The 12,782-nt window shown below is 39.6% G+C and overlaps 1 protein-coding gene across 1 annotated transcript in view; it reads left to right on the top strand.

Annotated features, from left to right (window-relative positions):
• sec23ip (SEC23 interacting protein) overlaps window positions 1-12,782 on the top strand; it is a 157,041-nt gene that overhangs the window by 84,001 nt on the left and 60,258 nt on the right. The window contains exon 15 of the mRNA XM_063071924.1: window positions 8,268-8,370. Coding sequence (XP_062927994.1) covers window positions 8,268-8,370 — 103 coding nt within the window. The remainder of the gene's footprint in view (window positions 1-8,267; window positions 8,371-12,782) is intronic.

Here is a 12,782-nt window from a genome sequence, read left to right as displayed (position 1 = left end):
ACTGTTGCATTTATTATCCTTTTGATTAGAGTACTGTGTTGCTTATTTCTTTAATAAAACTTTCTTAGTTCCAGTAATCCAGACTCCAACTAAGTGGTCCATTTCTGCTGGTTTGGCAACCCAGTTACGGAGTACGTAACACCTTCTTTCTAGACAAAGCTACTGAAAGGACTCCTCCTCCTCCTTCCTAGGCTCTGCATTTCAAGCACTGTTCCCTCGAAGCTGCACAGCCACCCAGTAATTGAAATGCTCCTGCACACATAGACTTTGTTGCTGTGCAGCGGGAATTTTATATAATTTTAATATAAAGAACCAATCCATGTGTATTTAAAAAAAAATAATAATAATAATTCCTGCTCAGAACAATGGTTGGTCTGCAAAGCTGTTAAAAAAAAATTGGAGGGAATGTTGACTTCAAGAATAGGAATCTAATGAAATGTGAAATTGTGTATTTTAATCCTAGTTTCAAAATAAGTTTAAATAACTAGAGTTTGGAATTGGAATATATTCTCTTGCATTTCTAATGAGAACACATAACTAGGGCAATATGGAGAATGAAGGCGTTTAGACTACTTGGACAGACTTGTTGATTGGCTTCATTTCCCTACTATGAGTGTACTTTAGAAATGCGTCATTGAGTCAAAAGTATGAGGACATGTTGAGTACTTGAAAAATGTATAGGTGTACATTGTCTTACGCAATGTACAGTCACGCTCTCACTTGTTGTAAATTCCAGTAGATCTCTCATGAATCTAATCACAAAATTGAGGAGACACTGTTTTGTAGGTGCACTTAATGGTATTTCTATGATGGTGCCTGGTTATTTGCTGCCTAAAAGGATACCTCCATAAAATTAAAAACCAATAGGCAGTGTCAGTCAAATTTAATTATCTCTTTAATATATATTTTAAAAATCTGTGTAGTTACACTAAATGTGTTATTGTGTCCAATCTTGTCTAATGTTTTAAAAAATGATTCAAATTTGACATACTATAAGACAGTTAATGGATTGTGTCACTAAAGTGGAGCAGTATTAATGGTGCACATCTTTATTAGAACAATGCTAATTTATGTTGTGCCTATAAATAAATTTTTGGTAAATATTGGTAACTATAACAAATTTGTCACATATCACAAGAAATCAGCCTGAAATAATCACTTTTTCCTCAAAGATTATTGTTTAATACTTGAGCTTCAGGGTGTCAGGCATAATGTAAAATAGGGCATTTGAAAACTGTCAAGACCAGTAGGAAAGTGGAAGTTGAATATGTATGTGTAAGGTTTCTTGCATAAGCAAATAACCAAATTGAGAACATACAGTTAAAATTGAATTACTTGCTGAGTTATTGGGTTAAAAACTATAAAGTTTCCATATTTCTTGAGGCTGAGGTATTCTGTGTTCTATATGAGAATACTTTTAACATTTAGATTGCTTTTCAGTTTAATAAAGGTATCTTGGCTGTCAGCTGAAAAGGTCTCAATAAAACTGTACTGTAAAAGTATTAAGTGGCACATAATCTGCATAATGCTGAGTAGTCTCCTTGCAGTCAGTCTTGTAATGCTGAGAAAAGGCAAATTTAAGTGCTTAGAGAGCATGAAAGAATTATAAAAAGCTTTTTATATAAAATTTTGGTAATGTAAAGTATGGATTATTGAGAACAGTTTCCTTCAATGAACTGCAACTTGTTTTATGAGTTTCAAGTATTGCTTAACTATTCAAAAACACATCTTGAAAGAAAAATTCACGTGTATTATGCAGACTTGTGTCAGACTTTTGTCACCCAAAGTCTCTGCCTTTTCAGTGTTCTAACCATTCTCCTATCTTGTCTATTAATACTGTACTGGTTAATCCAAAAATCTGCTGACCATCTCCTATTTACCATCATTCCCACAACCCTGATTGAGAAGTTGCAGCACCTGGGCCTCTGTACCTCCTTCTGCAATTGGATCCTCGACTTCCTAACCGGAAGACCACAATCTGTGCAGATTGGTGATACCATCTCCTCCTTGCTGACGATCAACACTGGCACACCTCAGGGGTGTGTGCTTAGCCCGCTGCTCTACTGTCTATATACACATAACTGTGTGGCTAGGCATAGCTCAAATGCCATCTATAAATTTGCTGACGATGCAATCGTTGTTGGTAGAATCTCAGGTGGTGACGAGAGGACGTGCAGGAGTGAGATATGTCAACTAGTGGAGTGGTGTCGCAGCAACAACCTAGCACTTAACGTCAGTAAGACGAAATAGCTGATTGTGGACTTCAGGAAGGGTAAGACGAAGGAACACATACCAATCCTCAGAGGGAACAGAAGTGGAGAGAGTGAGCAGTTTCAAGTTCCTGAGTGTCAAGATCTCTGAGGATCTAACCTGGTCCCAACATTTTGATGTAGTTATAAAGAAGGCAAAACAGTGACTATACTTCATTAGGAGTTTGAAGAGATTTGGCATGTCAACAACTGCACTCAAAAACTTCTGTAGATGTACTGTGGAGAGCATTCTGACAGGTTGTATCACTGTCTGGTATGGGGGGCAGGGGGCGGTACTCCACAGGACCGAAAGAAGCTGCAGAGGTTTGTAAATTTAGTCAGCTCCATCTTGGGTACTAGCCTACAAAGTACCCAGGACATCTTCAGGGAGCAGTGACTCAGAAAGGCAGCGTCCATTATTAAGGACCTCCAGCACCCAGGGCATGCCTTTTCTCACTGTTACCATCAGATAGGAGATACAGAAGCCTGAAGGCATGCACTCCGCGATTCAGGAACAACTTCTTCCCCTCTGCCATCTGATTCCTAAATGGGCATTGAACCCCTAGACACTACCTCACTTTATTTACGTATTTTGCATGTTTTAAAATCTATTCAATATACGTATACTCTAATTGGTGTATTTATTTATTTATTATTTTATTTATTATTTTTTTCTCTTCTATGTTATGTATTACATTGAACTGCTGCTAAGTTAACAAATTTCATGTCACATGCCAGTGATGATAAATCTGCTTCTGATTCTATTTCATACCATGTTCCATCATCCCTTTTCCTGTTGTGCTTCCTTCTCTTTCACCAGCTTCTTTTAAGCTCTAGCACATATCATCTTTAATTACCAACTAAGTTAACTTAAGACTACACATGAATTAGAATATGATGCACTGCACAATGTAGTTACAATCATATTACCAAATAAACAGAAGTATCTGTATTAAATACGGTATACAAACAACATACACATTTACACTTCCCCATTACAGGTGTCCCCTGTTTTTCGAATGTTTGCTTTATGAAACCTCACTGTTACGAACGACCTACATTAGTACCCTGTTTTCGCTTTCAGAAGGTGTTTTCGCTGTTACAAAGAAAGGCAGTGCGTAATAAAAGGCAGCGCGCACCTCGAGCAGCTGCTCTCCCCCGGATTCGGAACGGCATTGCTTAAACACGTTGCATTGAGCAGCCATTAGCAAGATGAGTTCTAAGGTGTTGGAAAAGCCTGAAAGAGCTCGTAAGGGTGTTACACTTAGCGTAAAACTAGACATAATTAAGCGTTTCGATCGTGGTGAACGAAGCAAGGACAAAGTGAGTTTGGCTTGTGGAAGCTGACGAAGATGATGTTGAAGAGGTTTTGGCATCCCATGACCAAGAACTGATAGATGAAGAGCTGATGCAATTGGAAGAGGAAAGGATAACAATGGAAACCGAATGCAGTAGCAAAAGTGAAGTCGTCCAGGAACTGAACGTGAAGCAACTACGTGAGATTTTCGCTGCAATGATAAAGTACGACTTTAATTTTGAAATGGTACATAGGTTTAGGGAATATTTGCAAGATGGTTTGAGTCCTTACAAAGAATTGTGTGATATAAAAATTCTCGAGGCTCAGCAGTCAAGCAAGCCTTCCACATCAGCCACAGCAGACGACGAACCTCGACCTTCGACATCGAGGCAGGCAGTCATAGGAGAAGATGAGCTGCCTGTCTTGATCGACGATGAAATGACACCCCCGTGTTCCACCACCCCAACTCCTGGGCCCCGGACAGATACTGTACCGATTCGCGGAGAATGCAGCGGTAGGCACACAGCACATCTTTAAGAAAAAAGCCAAAATAAACATGCTAATTAATTAGGTGTCGCCTAGCATGTAATTGTTGAACCCAGATCAGTGCCGATGCAATCACCTCTGATCTGTGCCGACATTTACGTGCCGGGCAGCACTTAATTAATTAGCATGTTTATTTCGGCTTTTTTCTTAAAGATGTGCTGTGTGCCTCCTGGCTACCCCTGCGTGCTTCGCGGCAATGTATCAGTCGGCGGCCCGGAGGGTGGGGGCCACTGCACCACCCAACCTGCAACGACTCAGTCTAACACACCATCATCAGTGTGCTCGATGTCTTCCCAGTTCCCGTAAGTGATACTACACTGTATATACATTATTTCTATTTTATATAGGCTGTGTATTTTTACATGTTATTTGGTAGATTTGGCAGCTTCATAGTTTAAAGGTTACTGGAGAGCGCGTTTATGCCAACAGCGCTTGCGTGAGATTTTCACTAGGGAGATCTGAGCAGTCAATCGTTGTAGAGAAGTATTTCTACTTTATGTAGGCTGTGTATTTATCATATCATTCCTGCTTTTACTATATGTTACTGTTATTTTAGCTTTTATGTGTTATTTGGCATGATTTGGTAGGTTATTTCTGGGTCTGCGAACGCTCACAAAATTTTCCCATATAAATAAATGGTAATTGCTTCTTCGCTTTATGACATTTCGGCTTACGAACCGTTTCATAGGAACGCTGTACCTTCGGATGGCAGGGGAAACCTGTACTAAAGAAATGGAATATTGCACCATGTAGGGCAGAAAAGACACCATAAGCAAACCTGAGCACATCAGCTTGGTTTAGGACCCATTATGAGAACGTACCAGGGATGACATTGAAGTGTGTTCACTCTGCACAACGACAGCAAAGTGACATGGCAGTATTGGTGTGTGTGCGTAAATGTGTACATGTAAGGGATGAGTCTACTGAGTGCTCTCCATCACACGGGGTGAGGTTAAAAAGTGAAAAGGGCATTTCAATGGTCTTTAGTAGAGGCATGAAATGCAGAAGTGGGGAAGTTATGTTTCAAGTTTATAAAAGCTTGTTCAGACCTAGGCTGAAGCTGGAACATGCAGTTCTTGACACCATGTTATTGGAATGAATTGATGGCACTGGTGTGGGTGCAGAGGAGATTCACCAGGATTTTGCCAGAGATGGGTTGCGCAGGTTCAGTATGAGAGTCTGGAGGAGTTATTTCTATTGTGCCCCCAGAGCAGAGGGGGTGAAAGGAGACATGCCTGCGGTATATAAAACTTTGTGGGGTATTAATGTGACAGATTGCAGGAAACTCTTTCCCCATACCAATGTTAGCTAAAACTAGAGGATGTTGGTTTAGGGTAAGGAAGATCTATAGCGAATGTGAGGGGAATCTTATTCACCCAGTGGCTATGTTCAGTACATGGAATACACAACCTTGAGAGAGTAGTTGAAGCTTGGTCAATAGGAGTATTTAAGAATTTCTAGATGGACAGGTGAATTGCATTGGGAGACAGGACAATGGATCAAGTCGTGGGAGATGAGATTGATGCAGAAGAAGGTGCACAGGTTGAAGAACTGTCTAGTATATGGACTTGAGAAAGTTAATCTAGATTAATAACTGGGAGTGAGATTATAAGGATGGGTAAGTATGTATTGTACCAATATGACTAAACCACTGGAAACCTGAATGAGTTCTTTAACCTTTCAGATGGTGACTGTAGCACAAATAAAGTGTTCTTAATTGTTTGTGAATCATTTTTTGTTATTGTTGAGATATGGAGGATGTATAAATTGATGATATCAGGGAGAATTAATACTCAATCCTCTGAAAAATTGAATTCTTGCAACTTGAACCATGTGCATCCTTATCTTTGTTGTTCACATGGAGTATTGATTTTTTTTAGAAGAACTTAATACATAGTTGATTTTCCTAAAAATCTGTTGTATGTACTCTTAGATGGCAAAAAAACTACTTCTAACCTTGAGCCTTGTTGCATTTTCAACCTGAATTTACTAAGTCAGTACTCAGAATCTGCAGATTAATTTTTAATCTTTACCCAAGAGAGATGGAAGGAGAAGAATAAATCAATAATGGTGTGCAATAGAATTATTATCACCAGGAATCCTTAATTAACAAGTTTGGGATTAAGTTTTTTAAATTTTCTGACAGCAATGGCAGGTTTTAAAAGGAGGATTTTTTTATTATTTAACTTGAAATGCCATTTAGTTATTGATATGTTCATTAAAATATATTTTTAACTTTCTACCACCCAGTTACTGCACAATGACTTTTAATGCTTGATGATATCAGTTCACAACTCCCCTCAGATTGCAGTTCCTTCCCTCATTCTTTACACTTTCCCTGCCTTGTAGCCTACCATTTTAATGAAACATTAGTTTGTCTCATTTTGATTATCTCTGCAAAGTGCTTTGGACTGATTCTACAAATTAAAAACACTATGTAAGTGTTAGGTGTTATTTATTTAATACCTAAATGTTGTTTTCTTGCAAATTCCTAGCAAATTTAGACAAAAATAAGAAATACACTCCTGCTTTCCCACCGTTTATAATTTAGTCCTTGAACCACAACCCAATGGTAAAATAATTTCAATGATTTTTGATTAAAATGTGAATTATAAGATTACTGGGTTGCTCTGAAAAGGGCATTTGAATTTGCATTGTTAATTCATTCCAAATTGATCACTTTGAAAGATATCTGAGCAAAATATGTTGCAAATTACTGAAATGTTTACAACACAGAAAGACTATTTGTTCTGTAAGTCCGTTGCAATCTCAGTGCTCTACGAGAGACTATTCTATCATCTACTTTTGCCAAGCAATCTATCTATTCCTTTTGCTGATTTATTCCCTCTCTTCTGCTTTCTTCTTGAGTGTATTTTTTTCCAACAAGTAGATCTTCCTTTCAAAGCAGTCTGTTGCTCATTGATGACCATTTTGTATTTATGAAGGTCTGTACACCTCCTTCCATCCTAGTTCCGATAAAGATTCCATTACATTCACTCAGTTTCTCTAGCCTGTCCTATCCGTTAAGGTAAGATTTTGCATGTCATTGCTTCTGAGAAGTCGTTTTCCTTACAGTACCTTCCAGCACACTCTTATGTAATGAGGCTCTCAACCGCAAGTGCTCTATTTCATACACTTTGCTTGTACCCCTTCAGCCCTCAGCAGAGCAAAGACAGTGGTTTCTTTGTCCTCACATTCTACATTACCAGTGTCTGCATTCAACAAATCATCCTCCATAGTTTTTGACAGCTTTAATGAGCTTTAATCACCTGGCATATTGTCTCCTCCACTTTCCTTTCAGAATTTTGAAGAGACTGTTCTATGTTGGCGCGTGGCCAAGTGGTTAAGGCGTTTGTCTAGTGATTTGAAGGTCACTAGTTTGAACCTTGGCTGAGGCAGCGTGTGTGTCCTTGAGTAAGGCACTTAACCACACATTGCTCTGCGACGGCACCAGTGCCAAGCTGTATGGGTCCTAATGCCCTTCCCTTGGACAACATCGGTGGCGTGGAGAGGGGAGACTTGCAGCATGGCAACTGCTGGTCTTCCATACAACCTTGCCCAGGCCTACGCCCTGGAAACTTCCCAAGGCGCAAATCCATGGTCTCATGAGACTAACGGATGCCTATAAATAAATCTTGTTCTATCCAAGGTTTGATCTTCCACCTACATGTATTTGTAGTACTTTCCCATGCAGCAAATAACATCAAGCATTAACTTTTGCTCTCCATAGCAGCTGCTGGACCTGCTGAGTATTTCCATTGTTTTACGTTTTCATCTGTCTGCTCTGAGTTAATTTTATGATTGCATTTCTATGAAATTACAATTTGGATGCTCAATGCTTTAAGTATTCACTTTCTGTCTCTGCCCAGTGTTCTGTCATCAATCTTCAATTTTTTTTTTTTATAAAATTAAAACAATATTGTAACTATGCCCAAAAGCTGTCGGAGAGTTTTGAAGGTTTCTGTACAGTTTCACATCTGTGTTCCAATATTACATTTGCTCTTATGGCAATCATTGACAGGAGTTTCAATTTACTTGTCCACAAAGTTATTTGTTTTATTTTCAGAGTATTTCTGTAAAATGATATTAAACCTGCTTGTATTTTATTGAATTACCTTCTGTAGTATAAATTTTGTATTTTTTCTTGGTAGTCAACCATCTGTTTATTTTCTCAGTTGGATCCCGTGGCATATAGGATAGAGCCAATGATTCTCCCCGACTTGGATATAAAACCAGTCCTTGTACCACATCATAAAGGCAGAAAGAGGCTACATCTTGGTAAGTCATTTCTTTTATATTTGATGTACCAGAATCTGCAAGTGTAATTCAGTACTTAGAACTATATAGCTAAATTTACTGTGCAAAGCTATAATTATAAGTCGTACAAACCTTACATATATTGTATGAATATGTCACTCTTCCAAAAAAAAATTGAATTTGCATCTATGCAGGTTAAATTATTTTGAATATTCCCCAAAGTCGTTTAAAGTAATTGCCAAGTAATATTTGATTTTTGCCTATCTTGAATTGGATTATTTCTTCTTTGAAATTTGATGTGCAAATCTATGATTTTTCCAACATGAATAAAAGGATATTGTCTCGGGACAGCCAGTTTCTGGCGCAAACAGTAAATGCAGTGATTAAATTTGAAGCAAAGTTGCAGTGTTCGCATTCTTCTAACATATCTATATTTTGAGTTTTTTCTTTCGGTTTAACATAGAAACATAGAAAATAGGTGCAGGAGTAGGCCATTCGGCCCTTCAAGCCTGCACCGCCATTTATTATGATCATGGCAGATCATCCAACTCAGAACCCCGCCCCAGCCTTCCCTCCATACCCCCTGACCCCCGTAGCCACAAGGGCCATATCTAACTCCCTCTTAAATATAGCCAATGAACTGGCCTCAACTGTTTCCTGTGGCAGAGAATTCCACAGATTCACCACTCTCTGTGTGAAGAAGTTTTTCCTAATCTCGGTCCTAAAAGGCTTCCCCTCTATCCTCAAACTGTGGCCCCTCGTTCTGGCCTTCCCCAACATCGGGAACAATCTTCCTGCATCAAGCCTGTCCAATCCCTTTAGGATTTTATACGTTTCATTCAGATCCCCCCTCAATCTTCTAAATTCCAACGAGTACAAGCCCAGTTCATCCAGTCTTTCTTCATATGAAAGTCCTGCCATCCCAGGAATCAATCTGGTGAACCTTCTTTGTACTCCCTCTATGGCAAGGATGTCTTTCCTCAGATTAGGGGACCAAAACTGCACACAATACTCCAGGTGTGGTCTCACCAAGGGCTTGTACAACTGCAGTAGTACCTCCCTGCTCCTGTACTCGAATCCTCTCGCTATAAATGCCAGCATACCATTCGCCTTTTTCACTGCCTGCTGTACCTGCATGCCCACTTTCAATGACTGGTGTATAATGACACCCAGGTCTCGTTGCACCTCCCCTTTTCCTAATCGGCCACCATTCAGATAATAATCTGTTTTCCTATTTTTGCCACCAAAGTGGATAACTTCACATTTATCCACATTAAATTGCATCTGCCATGAATTTGCCCACTCACCCAACCTATCCAAGTCACCCTGCATCCTCTTAGCATCCTCCTCACTGCCACCCAGCTTCGTGTCATCCGCAAACTTGGAGATGCTGCATTCAATTCCCTCATCCAAGTCATTAATATATATTGTAAACAACTGGGGTCCCAGCACTGAGCCTTGCGGTACCCCACTAGTCACCGCCTGCCATTCTGAAAAGGTCCCGTTTATTCCCACTCTTTGCTTCCTGTCTGCTAACCAATTCTCTACCCACACCAATACCTTACTCCCAATACCGTGTGCTTTAAGTTTGCACACTAATCTCCTGTGTGGGACCTTGTCAAAAGCCTTTTGAAAATCCAAATATACAACATCCACTGGTTCTCCCCTATCCACTCTACTAGTTACATCCTCAAAAAATTCTATGAGATTCGTCAGACATGATTTTCCTTTCACAAATCCATGCTGACTTTGTCCGATGATTTCACTGCTTTCCAAGTGTGCTGTTATCACATCCTTTATAACTGACTCCAGCAGTTTTCCCACCACTGACGTTAGGCTAACCGGTCTATAATTCCCTGGTTTCTCTCTCCCTCCTTTTTTAAAAAGTGGGGTTACATTAGCCACCCTCCAATCCTCAGGAACTAGTCCAGAATCTAACGAGTTTTGAAAAATGATCACTAATGCATCCACTATTTCTTGGGCTACTTCCTTAAGCACTCTAGGATGCAGACCATCTGACCCTGGGGATTTATCTACCTTCAATCCCTTCAATTTACCTAACACCACTTCCCTGCTAACATGTATTTCGCTCAGTTCCTCCATCTCACTGGACCCTCTGTCCCCTACTATTTCTGGAAGATTATTTATGTCCTCCTTAGTGAAGACAGAACCAAAGTAATTATTCAATTGGTCTGCCATGTCCTTGCTCCCCATAATCAATTCACCTGTTTCTGTCTGCAGGGGACCTACATTTGTCTTTACCAGTCTTTTCCTTTTTACATATCTATATAAGCTTTTACAGTCCGTTTTTATGTTCCCTGCCAGTTTTCTCTCATAATCTTTTTTCCCCTTCCTAATTAAGCCCTTTGTCCTCCTCTGCTGAACTCTGAATTTCTCCCAGTCCTCAGGTGAGCCACTTTCTCTGGCTAATTTGTATGCTTCTTCTTTGGAATTGATACTATCCCTAATTTCTCTTGTCAGCCACGGGTGCACTACCTTCCTTGATTTATTCTTTTGCCAAACTGGGATGAACAATTGTTGTGGTTCATCCATGCAACCTTTAAATGCTTGCCATTGCATATCCACCGTCAATCCTTTAAGTGTCATTTGCCAGTCTATCTTAGCTAATTCACGTCTCATACCTTCAAAGTTACCCCTCTTTAAGTTCAGAACCTTTGTTTCTGAATTAACTATGTCACTCTCCATCTTAATGAAGAATTCCACCATATTATGGTCACTCTTACCCAAGGGGCCTCTCACGACAAGATCGCTAATTAACCCTTCCTCATTGCTCAAAACCCAGTCCAGAATAGCCTGCTCTCTAGTTGGTTCCTCGACATGTTGGTTCAAAAAACCATCCCGCATACACTCCAAGAAATCCTCTTCCTCAGCACCTTTACCAATTTGGTTCACCCAATCTACATGTAGATTGAAGTCACCCATTATAACTGCTGTTCCTTTATTGCACACATTTCTAATTTCCTGTTTAATACCATCTCCGACCTCACTACTACTGTTATGTGGCCTGTACACAACTCCCACCAGCGTCTTCTGCCCCTTAGTGTTACGCAGCTCTACCCATATTGATTCCACAACTTCTCGGCTTATGTCCTTCCTTTCTATTGCGTTAATCTCTTCTTTAACCAGCAACGCCACCCCACCTCCCCTTCCTTCATGTCTATCCCTCCTGAATATTGAATATCCCTGAACGTTGAACTCCCATCCCTGGTCACCCTGGAGCCATGTCTCTGTGATCCCAACTATATCATAATCATTAATAACAATCTGCACTTTCAATTCATCCACCTTATATTCAGGCGCTCTTTTACAACTCTCTTAGCCCTTATACAATTATGTTGAAAAGTGGCCCTTTTTAATGCTTGCCCTGGATTTGTTGGTCTGCCACTTTTACTTTTCTCCTTAGTACTTTTTGCTTCTACCCTCACTTTACACCCCTCTGTCTCTCTGCACTGGTTCCCATCCCCCTGTTGTGAACTAACCTTCTCACGCCTAGCCTCTTTAATTTGATTCCCACCCCCCCAACCAGTCTGAACCATTGCTTCTGCTGTAAAAGTGAATGCACTTGATGGTTGGTAGAGTCATGTGGTTAGGCAGTTGTCTGGATGGGAAGGAATGATTTGTATTTGAAATAGAAAAAGAACTTTTACTGAGATTTAAATTACTTCTCTTCTCTAGCACACCAAAACTGTGAGACAGACACGTAGCTCCTGTCTGTATTCCATTGTAGTTTGCTGAATAGTATTCCAATCTGTCCTCTAACTCTAATTCTACCAGCCAGACATGCAGATTTACTATTCGTGGCTTACTTATCTGGGAATTGTGTAACAAAGAAAATAAGTTCTCAAAGTCATTTTGAAACATTTTTATTCCCTTTAACTTCCTAAAATACAGAAGAAATCATTCAAAATATCTTATTAAATCTCCACATGTTAAGTTACATTGCCTTGAATTTCGCGAAAGGAATGGCTTTGACATTGATTTTTTTTTATCTCAAGCTAAATGGTATTGCCTTCCATTCTCCTGAATATGTTCAGGATTTTGTAGAATAATAATAGAAACTGAAACGGCCCTCGTATATGGAATAAAATATTGTTTACTTCTATTGGTATGCATTCTGCACCAATAATGTTAGTGATTTTTTTTCCCCATCTAGCTTCCCAGGAATTACAGCCCCCAGCTCTGAAGTATTCTGCACTGCAGTTCCATTAAAGTCAATATCATCTTTCTCCTTCGGAATAAACTACTGAATCTCCCTCCCAAAGCACTACAATATACTTCAACTACTTTCTATTTTCTCTTTCTTACCGTCACATCCAGTACTCTGTGCCTTGCAACTGACAGTGACCATTTGTGGCAGATCCACTGGCAAATCATAAAAATCAGTAAACCTGCATTTTCCTGTAATGTTACCC

This window comes from Mobula hypostoma, chromosome 19 (assembly GCF_963921235.1).
Source record: "Mobula hypostoma chromosome 19, sMobHyp1.1, whole genome shotgun sequence".
NCBI lineage: Eukaryota > Metazoa > Chordata > Chondrichthyes > Myliobatiformes > Myliobatidae > Mobula > Mobula hypostoma.
Note: the sequence above shows the minus strand (reverse complement) of the source record. Positions and strands in the feature narration are given on the sequence as shown.